Source organism: Patiria miniata, unplaced genomic scaffold, assembly GCF_015706575.1.
Source record: "Patiria miniata isolate m_02_andy unplaced genomic scaffold, ASM1570657v1 HiC_scaffold_6, whole genome shotgun sequence".
In the NCBI taxonomy this organism is placed as follows: domain Eukaryota; kingdom Metazoa; phylum Echinodermata; class Asteroidea; order Valvatida; family Asterinidae; genus Patiria; species Patiria miniata.
In genome coordinates this window covers 8,302,188-8,321,366 of record NW_024037073.1, presented here as the reverse complement: position 1 = coordinate 8,321,366, position 19,179 = coordinate 8,302,188, and the positions used below count along the sequence as shown (strand labels likewise).

The 19,179-nt window shown below is 40.7% G+C and overlaps 1 protein-coding gene across 1 annotated transcript in view; it reads left to right on the top strand.

Annotated features, from left to right (window-relative positions):
* Nucleotides 1–14,129, top strand: part of LOC119743176 — a 30,440-nt gene extending 16,311 nt beyond the window's left edge. Inside the window, exons 3-9 of the mRNA XM_038219554.1 lie at nucleotides 2,690–2,905; nucleotides 5,580–5,766; nucleotides 7,377–7,453; nucleotides 8,280–9,149; nucleotides 10,578–10,654; nucleotides 11,592–11,711; nucleotides 13,266–14,129. Coding sequence (XP_038075482.1) covers nucleotides 2,690–2,905; nucleotides 5,580–5,766; nucleotides 7,377–7,453; nucleotides 8,280–9,149; nucleotides 10,578–10,654; nucleotides 11,592–11,711; nucleotides 13,266–13,469 — 1,751 coding nt within the window. The 3' untranslated portion in view covers nucleotides 13,470–14,129. The remainder of the gene's footprint in view (nucleotides 1–2,689; nucleotides 2,906–5,579; nucleotides 5,767–7,376; nucleotides 7,454–8,279; nucleotides 9,150–10,577; nucleotides 10,655–11,591; nucleotides 11,712–13,265) is intronic.
* Nucleotides 14,130–19,179: the final 5,050 nt, after the last annotated feature.

Here is a 19,179-nt window from a genome sequence, read left to right as displayed (position 1 = left end):
ACATACTTGATGTATATGTACATGTACATGTACTTACAAATTAAAGCTGTAGTCCATCATTTGCAGCTATCCAAAAAGTGACTGACGTAATTATTGTTGAAAAACAAACTTGGTTGAAAGATAGCAAGGGGACTAAACTCCCTGTGAAATTATTCTTTCTGGCATGCTGTCATTTTGAAGAAATCAACGAAAGAAGACCTTTCCAACGGTGCTTCTTAAGACGCACCGTTGGAAATTTCCGTTAGCAGTTTGTTTTTGTATTCAGCGAAGCGCGCGCAAGCGTTGACACGACGCACACACACGCGCGCCCTCTATAATTCGTCGGATCAGTGCGCAACATCGCGTAGCTGCATTCGGCTCAGTAAGAACGTGTCTCGGACGCTGAATTCAGGCCCAATTCAAAACATGATTCAGCAACTTTTGATTTGAAATCAAGATCCTAGATTGCTGTTTTTCTCGAAATATACAGCCTTCGCTGAGCTGAAACTTCATCAGGTTAGTTGTTCAGCACCCTTCTTCAGATTTTGAGTACGTTTGTTGCTTCAAACGAACAAAATGCACAAATTACAAATGATGGACTATACCTTTAAAGAGTGAAGGGAATTTGAAGGGTAGCGGTGAATGCCACAATGAAAATTCAGTTGTTGACATCATGAAAGTTGCCATGTTTTCACTTGAACTGGCCTAAAGAGTTATTAACCAGTTCGCGTCAAAGGACGTGATAATACGCACTGGCTGTTTTTACAGAGGCCCGGCTGACGGGTTAAGATGTCAAGATTGCCTTGACTCGCCTCTGGGTGACGTCTAAACACGCTAATCCCTCGTGCCTTTTGTACACACACACAAAGTCTGTGAAGTCTGTGGAGGCGGACCGTGTGTTGATCTTGAATTTGCTGTGCACAACCAGCCTATTGTTGTACAATTTACGCTCCAGTGCACACCCAGAGTATTGAAACAATTGAGGTTTTGGCAAGAAATATCGTACAAATATTTGCGAATCAGCATTTGTGATGTTTGGCAGAATATCAGAAGTTGGCTGGAAAATTCTGCCTTTTGCAAAAATCGAAATTTTCGGCAAAAATTCTCCCGGCGCGAAATGGTTAAAGATGCGTTCTGCATGCTTTTCTTGAGTTTCACCTCAAATAATAGATTTGTCTTTTCAATTGCTGTTTTCCTCTGAAAATACAATGTAAAAGTTATTCACTTTTGAATGAGACATCGAACGAAAAAAATCCAGCAACGTTTAGTTCTTAAAATAATTCTTCACAAAACTGGAATGATTGGCTGCCAGACAATAATTCAGCTCTCGCACATGTCGCAAGGCGGGTTCATTTGTGCGCTGAATGATAGCCCCTTTTTATGGAGTTGCAGACGCCGAAAATCGAAATGAAGTAGGTTTTCATTTAAAGGTATAGTCCATCATTTGCAGCCATCCGAAAAGTAACTGGCGTAATTATTGTTGAAAAACAAACTTGGTTGAAAAATAGTAAGGGGACTAAACTCCCTGTGAAATTATTCTTTCTGGGAAGCTGTCATTTTGAAGTAATCAACGAAAGAAGGCATTTCCAACGGTGATTCTTAAGAAGCACCGTAGGAAAATTTAAATTAGTAGTTCGTTTTGTTATTCAGCGCAGCGCGCACAAGTATTGGAACGACGCACACGCGCGCGCGGTTGTTATAATTCGTCGGATCAGTGCGCGACGTCGCGTATAGCTGCAATTCAAAACAATTCAAAACATGATTCAGTAACTTTGGATTTGAAATTGAGATCTTAGAATGCTGTTTTTCTCGGAATATACAGCTGAAGCTTTTAATAGCTGAAACTTCATCAGGTTAGTTGCTCAGTATCCTTCATTAGATTTTGAACTCTTTTGTTGCTTCAAACGAACAAAATGCACAAATTACAAATGATGGACTGTAGCTTTAAACAAAACATACAAATTGAAAAGACATATTTCACTTCTTTTCCAAATGTCTATTGTCCAGACTCCTTCAACTTACAATGTACAGTACTGAGTGATTTGAACATGGGAAGGAAAAACACATTTTTTAAAACCGAAATCATGTTTATCACAGTTTTTCTTTACGCGACGTCAAAATCAATGTTAAAGGTTGCTTCATTGTACAGGGTGAGTCAAATAAAGCGAAACCCACATGTCGGGACTATTGTTTTAGTGAAGTTCTGCATGTAGCACTTTCAAAATCCAAGATATGAAAGCCCAATTCATAAGCTTTCTTTTAGTACAAGAATCATTCAAATCACTCATGTGCTTTTCAAGTTACGGAATTTTAAACAAACCCACCGTTTTAAAGTTCTGTCCACGGATCACATAAAAAGGTGTGCGTTCTTACAGCAAAACGAAAACAATTCACACACATCGCCATGCAATTTGTTTTCGTTTTGTTGAAGGAACACTTACCTTTATTTTTTTACTCACCCCGTATACCGGTGTTGTTCAAAATGTTCAATTTGTTTCTCTTAACAATTTTTTTTTTTGTTATTTGGAAGTTTTCCACCATCTGAAAATATGCTTTTATTTTTGGTTGCTCTTTTGCACCCATAATTTGCAAAAAGATATGCCTGATGGCTGAAGTATTGTCGGGCACAAACAATTTAAAAATTGTGGAGTCCGACTGGAATCCAAGCCCAAGTCATGAGTCATTCATCCCTGTCTCATGATGCCTGCAGATGCAGAGGAACGCTTACCAGGCCTGGATGCAGTCAAGTCGCCAGCCATGGAACTCTTCAAGAGGGAGTTTTCCTCTCGTATCTGGCTGACCTACCGTCGGGAGTTCCCTCAGCTGGCCGGCTCCTCCTACACCACTGACTGTGGCTGGGGATGTATGCTGCGCAGCGGGCAGATGATGCTGGCCCAGGCTCTGGTCCAGCATTTCCTGGGCAGAGGTGAGATTTCTGTTTGTGTCCTTCTTTTGATATCGGTACTTTTAATTTGTGTAGGAACTGATGACAGTCTTGCCAACTCATTAGAATGAGTGTTTCTTACATTTAAAGGTGGGGTAGATCATTTGTCACGGTGCATTTATTTTCGTTTGAAGTAACAAAAGTGCTAGAAATGTAAAGATAAGAAGGATGCTTAACAACTAACCTGATGAAGTTTTAGCTCAATGAATGATGTATTTTCCAAGAAAACAGTATTCAAGGATCTCGATTTCAATTCAAAAGTTGCCAAGTCATGTTATGAATTGCAGTAAAGTGACTTGCTAAAGGACATAGGCACCATGATCCTCTGGCTGTACATGTAACTGTGAATTTCAGGCTGAAGCAGAAGTACTTTCGAATGTTTGATCATCAACCTAAAATCCAAATACATTTTTTGATTCAATTATTAGAAAAAAATGTGAGCGTTCTGGAGAAGACAATGAAAAAAGACCGTAATGTAATGTTAATGGTAATGCCACGCTTTTGTTGAAAGGCACTTTTGCGTATGATTTTAGAGCTTCCGTGAGGTATATTAGCTCAAATTTCTTCTTTAAAATTGGTCAATAATCAGCCATTCCGCTATCTGTTCTTTGTACTACATGTATTTTAATAAGCTCTTTGTCAATTTACAACAAGTGCAGGCACACACAAATCCCAATTAGTGGCCTGCTGTCTAGGCTGCTGGTGCATGTTTAACTTGATCAGTGCATTTCTATTAAACTTGAATAATCCAATATTCCATCAGGTCCAGTTGGAATAATCGAATACTAAATTACTAGAAAGTGCACAGCCCAATAGTATTAAAGAGGTTGTGGAATGCTGAAAGTCGTTTTGTTTTTTATATTTTGTTGTTGTAGAGTAGACCCATATATATCATAATGACAAAGTCCCATTCTTTTGTAATGTGCGTTTATCTATATTTTAAAGCGGGGGACATTGTTGGTCCCCCTCCCCACTTTTTCTTCCCCGAATAAAAATTGTAGGCTACAATAATTATTCTATTGCTCAGAATACATGTAGCTGATTCAATTACTCCAAACTCAAAATTTTAAAAGATGATCTTTTGCTCAAATTAGTTTTAGTGGTCAGAAATTGCCTCAGATCACACCACAGAAATTGCTTTTCTATAAATGCATGTCTCCGCAACTATATCCCCCATTCACATTTAACTCCCCACATTTTCATTCCCCAACACTACGCCCTACCCGATCTATGATCGGGTAAATCAGCTTGTATGTTTATAAAACTGAAATTCATCGAGTAATTTGTTGGTCGACGAGCGCATAATTGAAATCAACAGTCGTTGGGTTCTTCGTAAAATGAGAAAAATCGTGACGTAATAAACAGGACTCGTTTATACTACGCTGCATCGGGAGTCCTGTTTATTACGTCACGATTTACTATGTTTCGTTTGCTGCCCCCAACGACGACTTTTACACAAATTGCACGTTCGGGTCGAAACAGGACCTGAAAAACAGCTCTCAAAAGTACCTTTTGTACTCATTTCATGACAGACACAATAGTCATTTTTATTTCATCACACCTTAGGCTACATATACTCGAAAAATGACGAAAATGTCTTCGAGCATTCCACAACCTCTTTAAAGGTAGAGTACCGGAATATTGGTTGCAGCTATCCAAAAAGTAAAGTTCTGAAAATAATGAAAGGTTTGCGGAAACACCATGTGCGAATAATTTCTCAACTAAGAGAATGGTTCTGAAAAGAACCAGAGGTATAAACTCTAGTAAAGTTCTGACAAAAGTAGTGTTGGAAAGCAAACTCCCTGTGAAATTATTCTTTCTGGCGTGCTGTTATTTTGAAGAAAACAATAACAGAAGGTCATTTCCAAAGGTGCGTCTTTAGAGTTTAGACGCATCTTTGGAAATTTCCGATAAGAATTCCTATTTATTTTGGCGAAGCCGTGAATGGGTTCCCGCAAGTGGTGACACTACGCACTCACTTAGCTAAAACTTCATCAGGTTAGTTGCTGAGCACCCTTCTTTAGATTTAGAGCACTTTTGCTGCTTCAAACAAAAAAATGCACAAATGACAAATGATACACTCTACCTTTAACCCTAACTGCCCTGAATCCTTCAAAATCCTCTTTGCCAAAGTGGAGGAATTTGGAGGATTGAGGTTACATGGCAAAAGTGCGTTACCGATTTTGTAGGATGCACTTTGTCAAGGTCTTGGGCCGGACCTTGTGTTGTTTTTGCTCAGCCATGCATAAATATAGGCCTGGATTATGCTTGAAATCCTCCGTACTGCTCCAGGATGTCACTGGCCAAGCCTCAACATACTGACAGTCACTGCAGCAGGATTTTGCAGGATTCAGGCAGTGGTCACCCCTCCACGGACCATATTCAAGAAATAATGGAGGAATTTGCAGGATTGAGGCTATTTTTCCGTGAGACCAATTGGAGGATTTTGCAGGATTGAGGCTACATCCTAGCAAAAAGGCCTAGGCAGTTAGGGTTACAGAACTATTGAATGTCATTGCTTAACACTATGGGGTTTGGTGATAAAAAAGCCAAATGTTGGTCAACTTTTCAACAAAAAGTTAGCTGAACTCTTTTTTGGAAGTTGGAGTGTGCCTTAAAATGATGAAACCTTTTCCAATCCTCATTTCCATTTCAGATTGGAACTACTACAATGAGCAGACCAAGGAGGAGCAGCGTTACCACCACGAGATAGTGAGATGGTTTGGTGACCAGCCAGATGACATGAGTCCCTTCTCCTTACACCGGCTGGTAGAGATCGGCAAGAGCTCTGGCAAGAAGGCTGGGGACTGGTATGGACCAGCCTCGGTCGCACACATCTTCAAGTGAGTCGGAAGACATTCTCTAGCCTTCATATATTCATCAGGTGGATTAGTTTCAAATTAGTTTTTGCCCTTCACCGACGTTTAAACACTGTATACTCAGTGTGTTACCTCCCGAGTGAAAGTTGGAAAAAAAAACCCAAACATTATTATTCCATGATGTTTACTACATGTATTTAGCCATGTATTAGACATATCAAAGATTGCAAACATCAATTCATCTGAAAATAAGAAAAAAATCACCCCTATTCATTTTTTTTTCATTTTTCTCCACACGGCCTGTACCCAGTTCCGTCTCATTTTGCCAGAATCTTCACAAAGGGCAAAACCTAATTTGATTTATATCACCCGACGCAAAATTCCATCTTATCATAGTTTATGCGGTACCCACTGCTATGTACATCAGATTCGAACCAGCCAACCGAATCCTTTAGCTCGGTGGTCGAGTGGTAAGACATCTGCACTAGAAAGCAGGAGGTCGTTGGTTCGAGTCCCACCCGAGTGATTTTTTTCCAACTTTCACTCGGGAGGTAACACACTGAGTATACAGTGTTTAAACGTCGGTGAAGGGCAAAACCTAACTTGAGAGCTGTAGTTAATGCCTCACTCGTTGATCACAAAATGTGAGGCGTTTTGGCAAAATGAGGGAGAACTGGGCAGAGGTCGAAATGAGGGTTTGGAGGTATTAGGAAAGAGAATAAAATTCTCTGTACAATACTGTTTGTTGCACTTAAATCTGACATTCAGTTGACAAGTTATTACTGTTTAAGTGTGCACTATTGACATGTCAAAAAAGTAAAAAACTGAGAAAAAAAGGCTTTTAAAGTTTAAACTTTTTTATAGACATGAAAATGAAAAAGGTCAATTGATTTTCCTTGAAAACACTATTAGTCCATGGTTGTTATACTACATGCACATGTTTTTCTTTAAAATATGTGTTTTAGACATCTCAAAGATTGTAAACATCAATAAATGTGAAAATCAGAGAAAGAAAATCACACCATTTCAGTTTTTTGCATTTTTCTCCTCTACGGCATGCCCAGTTCTGTCTCATTTTGCCAGAATCTTCACAAATTCCTTTTGTCTCAAGTCAAGTCGCAAGCTATTCAAATGAAAAGTTTGAAAGTCCGCGGCTAAAAAAAGAAGTGTGCGTTCTTTTAGCAAAACAAAAACAATTAACACACATCCCTACCGTATGTGAATTGTTTTCGTTTTGCTGAAAAAAAAACCCCACTTACCTTTTTTGTGATCCGTGGACAAAACTTTAGAACAGTACTCATGTTAAAAATTGCGTGACTTGAAAAGTACATGAGTGATTTGAATGATTGTTGTACTAAAAGAAAGCTTATGAATTAGGCTTTCATATCCTAGAGATTGATATTGCTACAAGTAGAACTTCGTTAAAAAATTGATCCCGCCATTTAGGTCTCCTATTTTTTGACTTGCCCTGTATTGTTGCTTTTGTCTGTAACACTAATCATAAAATGTGTTACCATAAAAACACATTGTATGGTTTCCCATTCATGATGTGCTCCTATTAAAAATTGCTAAACTGTTTTGATAATGTGTCATGAGTTTCTATTTACATGTACTGTCTTTATCCCTTTTTTCAGAGAGGCCATGGATCAGGCTATGGATCTGAATCCCCTGTTGGAACAAGTCTGTGTCTATGTGGCTCAGGATTGCACCAGTGAGTTTGGACCTCAGTTTCAGTCTCATTTTTGATAAATTATCCTACATACATTTAAATCTACATGTAAATCCAGGTCCCAATATCCAGGCTGGTGTAACTCCCCAGCTAATGCCGGTACCCATTTCTTGAGGGAAAGCGAGTTGATAATTATTGTGAATTTTTTTTGTCAAACTCAAAACCTGGCCCGGTAGCATTTTAAGCTCAAATCATTTCAGTGTTGTGATGACATTAATTGTTGTATTCAATGTACAATGACAACATCAGTGAGTTGTGAAGTACCGGCTGAAAACGTGGTTTTTGCTAAAAGGGAACAATGAGAGTATATATATGTGACCTTCCAGCACAAACCCAGTCAGAAGTCGCACGGCCGTATTTTGAGATACAGCATATAATACACTGTACAGGCAAAAATCATCGAAATTCAGATTTAGGCTTTGGAATCTAGAATAATGAATATATTTCACTTTCACTGAAGTTACTTTGTACAATTTTTTTGAAGAGTTCATTTGGGAAGCTTTGACGACAAATTTCTTGATGATTAAATTTGGTTAAGGCCTGAAAATTGGGAACTGGAAAAACCTAAAACTTCATCAGATTTTGCCTGATTCCAATATTGTGTACATCATTAGAAAGCTTATTCAATGTCCTTTCCAACGCGCCCCCAATCCCAGTTTTCAAAAATTGGTCCAAGTGACTGGTTGCTAGAGGGTCATGTGTTCAAGACAATAATGAAAATGAAATGCATTCAAATGTTACAGGTTGTGGATATCTTACTGGGATAGGGTAATAACTACATAGCTTTTTTTATTCATCCCATTTTCAGTCTACAAGGCAGATGTGATTAAGTTGTGCAAGCGGAAGCGTCCTGGTTCCCTGCAGCCGGTGTACAGTGACCATAGCTTGCCAGTGGCGCCTCCGTCGACCGTTTCTCCTCCCCTAAGCTCCGCCCATCAGCAGCCTACTGGACCCTATCCACAAGCAGGGAGTACTCCTTCCACATCAACTGGTTTACAAAAACCTGACCTTGATTCAAGTGATGTGAATCGGGCTGATGAGAAGGAACCCACGTCAATGCAGCAAAGCACAATTCAACAGTCAAGCCAGACTGACTTCTCAAGCAGTAGCGAACTGAATGGGAGCTCCACTCCCGCAACGCACCCACCGTCGGTGTTTACCACAAACTCGCACCAGGCCGATATCACCCCAGAGCCAAGCTTGGCCCGGCCTAAGAAATCGCATCCGCCCCCAGTAGCAGCCAAACCAAAGACAGTGCACCGGCCCCACTGGAACGGGAATAGCCCCAAGGCTGAGGAACCATCCTCCATACCCGAGACGGAGGATACACAGAGGTGGATAGAGCCGAGTGATATCGCTCACCAGCCTGACAGGGAACCAGTGTCAGCGTCATTAATGACGCAAGACGAGAAACCCAGGAATGAAGGCGATGGATCCTCAACGTCTGACAGGGAACCAGGGACAGCCTCGTCAATGACACAAGACGAGAAACCCAGGAATGAGGGCGATGGATCCTCAACGTGGTGCGCCGTGGTGATCCTTGTGCCTGTCAGGCTAGGAGGAGATGAAGTCAATCCCATCTACGTCAGCTCCGTGCAAGCTCTGTTCACTCTAGACTGCTGCATTGGGATTATCGGCGGCAAACCCAAGCACTCACTGTACTATTTAGGCTTCCAAGGTAGAATCGCTGATGCAGATTTATATCTCAGTAGAAATAATTCAGAGTGGGCTCAGTGCGGGACAGAGTTGTAGTCGAGTACTTTCCGAGTACCAGCTTAGCTACCAGAGATTATGATGGTTTAGTATGGAGAAAGCTGCATAATGCAGACACTGAACAGTAAATCCCCACCAAAAGAAATTAAACACTTTAGACAGAATAGATCAGAATCTTGTACCAACTAACCTTTTAAGACAAAAGTATTCGGAAAGTACTCACCGAGTACTTTTCAAGTACTTTTAGGGTACTTCTGTCCCAAAAGGTTAATTAAAAAGGGATTTTATGTAACCTAAGTTTCAAATTAATTTTTTCTCTAACACTGACCTCATTTTGTTGTCTACTGTCAATGTTTCTCTCGCGTTGTTCGCAAGAAAACAGCTCAATACTTGGTAATAAACAAAGTACTCGGAAAGTACTCTATTACAACTCTGGTGCGGGAACAAAAGAGGGCGCGTTTTTACCACTTTTGAGAACCCCTTGGATGGGACACTGCATGCCCATACTATCTGGTTCACGCCCGAAGTACGCACGACTTATTTATCCTGAATGTGGAAAAGCTAAGCTGTAGCGTCTTCGGGCATGAGCGTCAGGCGTCGTCTACAGGCAAATACGTTCAAATTTCACTTGCGATGGTCTCCCAGACTAATCCCCACCCCCAATAACTTTGGATCATTCGAAATATGCAGTGGATGGGCCGGGAACCAGTCTGGGTCTCCCCCAACTCTCCTTTTCTGGCCGTTGAAGGGGTACTTGTGCACGGAGCCCATAGACCTTACCACTTGTAGTATTATGCCAACAGGCAACTGAAAGGCAAAACAAACACCTAAGCATCTTTTTCACGTTGATTTTGCCCACATGAAATAGTCAATGGCAACATAACTTAGATTTAAAAAGATGTGTAAATGCAGTGCAGAATCAAGCAGTCTGCTGAAACTCTGATCTCTGGCAGTGTTGTAGTCGAGACCATCACAAGACCAGACACAAGACCAGACACAGAACTAGCACAAGACCAGCACAAGACCAGCCACAAGTAACAGGGCACGAACAATGACAAAGGAATGCCTTTGTTGCAGCTCATTTGAATAGCTTGTGACAGGAATTGCAACTGAAGGTCTTGTGTTGGTCTTGTGACTGTCTTGCAGGGTCTCGACCACAACACTGATCTCTGGGGCCAATGATCAGTGTTGTAGAACTTGTACTTTTTTGAGGGCTGACATTTCTACAAAAAATAGCAAATAACCAAGCTACAACAAAAACAACAAATTTGGAGTGCATGCATGATCTGTGTAGTTTTTCCCTCACTTTTCCTTCTATGAAATTGTCTACGAGTTTGTCTTTTCTACCTTTGATTTGACCGTTGGTTTCAAATTTTCCCCCCTTTTTCTGCAGAGGAGAAATTGATACATCTTGATCCTCACTACTGCCAGCCCGTTGTTGACATGAAAACTAGGGAGTTCTCCCTCTCTGTAAGTTTATTACTTTGTTTTAGTTTTACCGTAGAAAACATGTTCAGAGAAGAATTCTCTCAACCTTGAGACCTTCAATAATAAGTGCACAGTTTCTAAACACTCTGGAGATCGTTGGCTCAAGTCTTGTTATGGTCAATTTTCTTTTTGTAATTGTTTAACCAAAAATCATGATTACCTGAGACTATTTATATCTTCCTATTGGTCGAGAGCCTGTAACATGGGTGGCCTTTAACAGCTGTTTAAGCACTACTGAGAAATGTGGTAAAAAAAAAGGCTTTGGTTTGTGGTATGTGCGCACGTCGGCCGTAGCCATGCGAGTCAGCAAAATTAAAAAGTTTTTTCTCAACCGCCAAACTCACTGGTTGTTGACTGGAATCCTGCTGCTGCACAATTTTAACGTGTTTTTAGATGGGATTACAATCGAGAATAAGCTTTATGTGGCCCCTCTTGGGCTCCCATATGTTTTGCACTAAATTTAGTCGTGCACCATTTGCAGTCATCAGGCGACATTTGAAGGGAAAAAAAAGGATTAAAAAAAACAGCTGCGTCGATGCACAATTTTTGGGGCAAGCTCCATACCAGAAACTTTTTTTTGGCCTCCTTGTGTTTTTTTGTTTCATGGTCTATGGCATATTTGTACGTAAAAAATGGTGAAGAATCCTTAAAATAAATCCTGCCTCCAGATCACGTCAAAAATCTAATCGATTCGTACTTTTACCGATGACCACCCCTAAAACAAATTTCACGAAAATCGGTCAATAACTGTATGAGTAGTCTTGTTCACAGATGAAAACATATACCTCCTGGCAGAGGTCAATAACTAATAAGGTTTATGAATTTAAAAACTGACGTCAATCCAACCATGTGCTTTTACAAGGACTGCAATCATGGCAAGACCACCCTAAAACTTTTTAATGATGTTTTTGTCTGGCAGTCATTTCACTGCATGTCACCTCGCAAGATGGCTATTAACAAGATGGATCCAAGCTGCACCATAGGCTTCTACCTGCGCACCGAGGAAGATTTCAACGAATTCTGTGAAGTTGTTCCATCGGTAAGATCTAACTTGACCAAGACCAAGACTGAACAAAGCACTTTGGTTACCCATACATTCGTGGGAGGAAAGCCCCAATCACAGCATCGACCCAACTATAGTCAGCATCGTCCCAGCTATAGTCATCAGGGTGGTCTCTTAAGAAATGGCTGTACTGAGCTGTATAGTCCTTAGCTTTGGTCAAGGTGTTTGACGATAGTGTCTGATGATTGCTGGTCGGCCGCTAACATAAACAGTAGCTGCGCACTATGTACTCACAGGTTCTGTATGGAGTGACCTCCCATGGCTAGGCTTCAATATGCAAATCAGTTGGTGCTGATCATGAACAAATGCCTTGGAACAATCGTGCGCCTTGGCATTTAAATGTATTTCTTTATTTTTGTCGCTGGATTTCCAGCGACGACCTCATATGCGAATATAGATGAGATTATTGTATTCAGTACTAGGTTATGGAGGCTGATATTTTACATGGATAGAGAGCTGGATAGTGTGGCTACATTCTCCGACAAGTTTGGAGTTGGCAGACCAACATAACTCGATATAAATCCAGCAGCAGAATAACGAAAATAGCTCGAAAAAGACAAGCAATTGCGACAGTTGTTTCAGGGCATTCGACTAGCACCAACTGATTTGCATATCATAGCCTAGCCACCTGAAGTCACTGTTCGCACTTCGTGCAACATGTGAGTGCATAGCACCAGTGTTGTAGTCGAGTACTTTTTTCCGAGTACCGAGTACTGCCGAGTGCTTAGGTTGCCAAGTACAAGTACGAGTACTTGTACCTCCGAGTACAAGAACAGGTCTCCGAGTACGAGTACTCTTACTTCCAAGTTTGAGTACGAGTACGAGTACTGTACTTTGGAGTTCGAGTACGAGTCCTTCTATTTCCGAATACGGCCATACGGCAAATAGTTCATTGTGCGTAATTGGCTCAGGCCCAGTCAGACCGATATGCAGACCCACTGACGGCTAGCTGTTAAATGTGTTTGTCCGGACGTGCACAGAGGAAAATCAGGAAACTTTGATTTCTCCACAAGCCAATCAACCATTTCAAACTGAAAGTATCGATAAAATAAGGCTGTGGTATATAAAATCAAGCTATACCATTTCCCCCCGAGTACTGCTATTGGAGTACGAGTACACTTTCGACATGTCGAGTACGAGTACTTTGCTACCCGAGTACGAGTACCGTCATTTCGAGTATGAGTACTTTGACATTCGAGTACGAGTACGATTACTCCAAAAAAAGTACTCGAGTAGTACTCGAGTACGAGTACTACAACACTGCATAGCATGCACGTCTACTGTTTATGTTAGCGACCAACAATCGATCATCAGACACTTTTGTCAAACACCTTGACTATAAAATAAAGGCTATATAGTCCTGAGGGTAGTCAGATAGTATAGGGACTGTTTCATCGGCCCGATGATTAGGGGTAATAGAAATGTTAGGTGCTTTGATAAATACCCATCAAAACCTGTAAAGCACTAGATAAATACCCATAATTATTTTAGCAGTTGTAGCAATTAGATTTGGATATTTCGTTCCTGTAGATTGTCCAGGGTCCACCAACCGCCAACTCCAGAGACTACCCGATGTTTATACTGCGAGACGGTAGCTGCCACGATTGGAATAGCCACCACGCGACAGATGAGGAGAAACCAGAGCGCTATCTCCGGGTGCGACACGTCAACCAGAACGGCCAGCTCATTGCCCCCATGCGCGAGACCGAGGACTTTGTATTCTTAGACTCCTGAGCTGGACACCAGTGAATTGCTGGTGCCCGTCGGGTAACGAGAATTTTTTTTGATAATAGGTTGGAACTCTGGTATTTGAATGCTACTGCAATTGACACAGTGGCATCATGAAGAAAGCTGGGAATCTTGGAAAGGATCTTGTCCAAGCTAAACTCCTCCGACGCATTTCCGTTTTTTCCAGGATGAGGTTATGGTGGAAGAGTTGTTACTTCCTGTACCTTAACCACGATAACCTAGTTTGAAATGTCACTTACAAGTCTGGCGTAGATTGGGTTATCCACTCTTTCTGGACTGACTCCAATTTTCAGAAGGTTAGGAGGTTTGGATGTGAAATATTCTCACTGATTTCAAAGCAAATATTTTACGTTTTCCACAGAAAGACAATACGATACTTGCCCGCGCAAAACATGATTTGGACATTTTCAAAACATCTAAGGTTTTCCAAATTCTGTACAACATGAACATTAACATTTTGTTTCACATTCATTTCTGTTAAAGGCTTCAAAAACTTCAGATAAAAGGGGTTTACAGCATTTATTAACTAGTTTCGCGCAGGATAACGTTTATATATACCCCCCAAAGGTTTTGCGTTATTCGGAACGGATGACGGATTAACACGCAGGAGCGAGGCCAGAAATATCTTTCAGTGACCCGCTCGCAGCGAGCGAGGCCGGAAATATGAGAGTGCTGCCTGAGGGTGATGGCTTCAACCCGCCTGGCTTGAAGTCGAGTGAAAAGTAATCCCTCGCCTCATTCCGTTCTTGTCAAAATAATCCTGGCATGAACTGGTTAAAGATTAAAAACACAAGTACACCCACTTGTTTCATTTAGGAATTAGTTAATATTATTGATCAAATTGAACGAAGAAATTGACTGCAGCGGGGTTCGAACCTTTGCCCTCCGGAATACCATACCGGTGCTCTAGCAACTGAGCTGTTCATCCCCTTGTTTTGATGCACCCTGAATTTTCAGTTCTTTGATTTGTGATGGGGATGTTCTGGTAAAATGGAACAGTTGGGTTTTAGAAGGGCACCCTCACATGGTTTCACGTTTTAAGTTCCGTTTTGTTGATCTTTTATGTACATGTATGTCTTGCCAAGTAAAACTACAAAATGACATTAACCACTTCGCGTCGGATGACGTGTTAACACGATCTGGCTGTTTCCATACACAGGCACGGCTGAGGGGTTAAAACGTGAAGCATGCCTCACCTTGCCTCCAGATTACGTCTAACCATGCTAATCCCCCATTTGTTTTGTTCACACAAAGTCACACAAGTCTGTGGAGGCGGACTGTGTGTTGTACTTGAAATTGGCCGCTGTGCACGGCCTGTTGTGGTACAATTTACGCTCCATGGGCACACCCCGGAGTGTTGAAAAATATGAGGTTGCGGTAAGAAATATCCTACAAATCCTAAAAATGCTGTTGATATGACTCTCGTGAATCAATTTTTGTGGCTTTTGGCTGTATATCAAAAGTTGGCTGCAATATCTTGCCTTTTTCGAAAATCAAAATTTTTGAGCTAAAATAATCCCGGCACGAAGTGGTTAACAGATTAGCACAAGAACAGCTCTACGTGAGCTGTCAAACCTCTGTGCAAAACGTAGAATCTTTTGTTTTGTACCTTTACACAGCCCTAACCTTACAATGAAAAATTCCTCCTTAAAGGTAGGGTAGATCATTTGTCATTTGTGCATTTTTTTCGTTTGAAGTACACAAAAGTGCTCAAAATCTAAAAGACGGGTGCTTAACAACTAACCTGATGAAGTTTTAGCTCGGTGAATGCTGTATATTCTGAGAAAACAATATTCTGGGATCCTGATTTCAAATCAAAGGTTGCCGAGTCATGTTTTGAATTGCGCCTGAAATCAGCATCCCGGACACATTTTCATTCAGCCAATTGCAGGAAGGCAACGTCACGCACTGAACTGACGAGTAAGAGTAACCATGTGCGTTGTATCAACGCTTGTGCTCATACATTCACGGATTCACCGAATTACAAACCAACTACTAACGGAAATTTCCAGAAATGCGTCACCATTTGACGCATCTTTGGAAATGGCCTTCTTTTATTGTTTTCTTCAAAATGACAGCAAGCCAGAAAGAATAATTTCACAGGGAGTTTATTGCCATTACTTTATTTAAACCAAGTAGTCTTTTCAACAATAATTTGGTCAGTTACGTTTTGGATAGCTGCAAATGACCTACCCTACCTTTAATATTAACCCATCACCTGGACTACATTGTAGCACATTGTGTTTATTCACTGAAAAATCCAATAAACCATTCAGTGCTGGCCAGCTGGGCAGTTTTCTAGCACTACCTGGAATAATACGGCGTTTTTTTCAGGCAGATCAGTAATTAATAAATGGGTTAATGTGTCACTATGTATAGATGCCAAAAGAAGAAGAATTATTATGCTGTTAAACTTGGCGTGTGTATAAACAATCAGTGTATATTAGTAATGTACAATGTATCTTGCCCTAATAGCTTCCAGTGTCTAAAATTTAATGCACACTGGAGATCACATTGTTTTATCTGACCAAGAAATAAGTGTACAGTGTTCTGAGACAATTACTTTCGTAAATGTGTAGTGTGTGCACTCAAAGATAGTACACCCAAATGTCAAAATTGAGTTTCATTTATGAGTAATAAGGCCACAAACTTTACGTCAACTCAGTTTATTTTTCTCTGTGATATACATGTATAAACCGTACAAAAAGGGAGAATTAAAAAAAATGTACTGTAAATATAATACTAGATTTGCAAATAATCGCAAAGCACGTACAGAGGCTCAGCCATGCTACTTATCGATTAATTAATTGATAGAATATTTGGACTCGTCAGTGTTGGGAATTTGATTATTTTCATCGTGGTGTTCGTCTCTGTTCGTGTGGAAATGTTGATCTGTAATTTGTATCTGCAGAAGAGTGGATGTGATCTTGTCACTAATTGTGCAATGGACTGCTCAAGCTGTATTGTAAAGATGTAATCTGGATATATTAAGGCCTGCAGGGCCCAATTTCATAGAGCTGGGCCCCATTTCATAGCGCTGCTTAACAGCCGACTTTGTGCTTACCGAGCCTCTATCTATTTCATAAAGACCGTTAAGCAGTAAGCATAGCAAAAGCACGCTTAACCCCAGAAGAAAACTTTGCTTAAATCAATGACGTAACAATAGAAATCTCCATGCGCGCACAACCGTTAGCATGAAATAGTGCTTAAGCAGCAGCATGATTTTCTGCTATAGTAAGCACAACTTTTCTGCTTACTGTTAAGCAGCGCTATGAAATTGGGCCCATCTTCAGCACAAAATTTGCTTAAGCACGAAAAAACATTGCTTAGTAAAATTGGGTTGCCGGCCAAAACTCAATGCGATGTACATTGCTTGTGACTGGTATTTAGCGGTTGTTTACTTAGCATAACAACCTCATGGAGTTTTGGCCGGTAACCTGATTTTACTAAGCAAGATGTTTTTGTGCTTAAGCAAATTTGGTGCTTAAGCAGCTCAATGAAATTGGCCCATGATCACACTATCGTCTCTCCTACCAATGTTTCAAATCAACACGGATCCACCGTAAACGAAACTGGGTACCGTATCATTTAACATGGGGAGGCAAGGCATACCAGTCACACTTAAAGGTAATATACAACATTTGCTTTTGCTGAAATTTTCAGAAGAGGATGGATTTGGGGGTTAGTATTATAGCAAGTTCATAGATGCTGGAAAAACCAAGAACAAATTCTGTTCTTTTAGTCTGGTTCCCCGACCCTACTTCAGATGAAACTTAGCAATTTATAGATATCAGAAAATGTCAAGTCAGGGAACCAGACTAACTGCCTTGCACCCGTTCACGTATATAACTGATTGCAAACAAAATATGGACCAACTAAATTTGGTAAATTGGGGATGCAGTATTTGAAAAAAAGTCAATTTTTTTTCCAAAGATGGTCGGTTGACCAATCCGGGTGGAAATTTACGCCGTGCGTCCAGGAAGTAAAAATGATACACGCCCCAGGTAACGTCATCCCGGTGAGTATCCAGCTCACTGCCGTGCCGTATTTTTGTCTGGTAGCACCAAAAATTCCCTCTGGAACCCGCCTCGTAGACATGTAGTGTGTGACATGTAATCTTTACGGAACCAGTATGTTGTTGTAGTCCTTGTAACTACTGCAATAAAGACATATAAAAAAGTGTTGGCACCAGACTATTTCATTGAGTGACTGCCGAAGAACTTGAATATCTTGTGATGCATAAAGTTGCAAAATCAACGAAGGCCTTTATCAACAAGGCAGTGAGGCCACTAAAAAAAGGCAGTCAGGCTACTAAATATTTATGAGGTGTAGTAAAACAAATACAGCATGGTTTATTTCTGGGAAATAGATGGAATAACTGGTTCCTCGGTGTAGGTCAGCTTGACGCTGACCTACACCTTGGGACCAGTAATTCCCACTTCCCCTCAACCTAGTTTTGTTTTGTGATGTTTGCAAATGTTTCATATTACCTTTAACCGGGTTGTATACGGATCAACTGTAGATTTGTGATTTTCTACCTGGGAAGATCCGACCGACCCTGTTGGTGACCAGGGTTAGATATTACCCATGTAGATCACCGAAATCTCCGTGTTCCTGAAATCTCTGTTTTCCCGAAATCTCTGTGGTGGGTCCCAGTTTTGATTTGAAAGGCCCTATAGAGACACGTTGTGAACACAATACTTAGTGGTTTTTGCACCTATACATAACATGTAACTTTGTGGCACAACCAACACAACGCTCCCTACAGAAAATATGTTTGTATCTATGCAACCAACTTAAAAGTTGTCACAGCTCTTGTGTTTAAACTGAGCTCGTTGGAGCTGGCTGGTCTCAACATTGGCTGCATGTAATTGGCTGTGTAAGTGTAATATGTTACAGTGCATATATTAAAAAAGTCTGTTGGTTTATGTTTTTGCATAACTTGTAATTCTCTCAGAATGTATCATTAACACTGCCTATTAGTGGTTTTTACGCCTCAACATTAGCAGTGTCCCAACTACGGTTGGAACAGTCCCAACTATGGTTGGAACAGTCCCAACTATAGTGGAACAGTCCCAACTATAGTTGGAACAGTCCCAACTATAGTGGAACAGTCCCAACTATAGTTGGAACAGTCCGAACTATAGTGGAACAGTCCCAACTATGGTTGGAACAGTCCCAACTATAGTGGAACAGTCCAACAACTATAGTGGAACAGTCCCAACTATAGTGGAACAGTCCCAACTATAGTTGAACAGTCCCAACTATAGTTGAAACAGTCCCAACTATAGCCGGGATTGTCCCAACTATAGTCGGGACGATGCCATGGTTGGGCAGTAATGCTCAAAGCAGAAAGTCAAACTTTGTTCAGTATCATCTGTAATTTGTATTTGAAGAAAATGTACAAATTTTACTACAGTGTCTCTAAAAACAATGTTGCCCCCTCAAATAACATCATGTTGATCTTATAATGTATGGAATATCCCCTTGCACAGCAAGGGTCAATGACATGCGAGCAGATTCTGTGATTAATTATGCAACTAGACTGCGTCTTGACCTCGAGATTCTGACCATTCAGCGGCGCCTTATATCAGGTCTTCGTTAACTTCTTGTATTATAAATACATGGTAGACAAATTGACCAATCAACAGCTTAGTCCACATTTCTGATTGAAATGATGTCACACTTTCTGAAG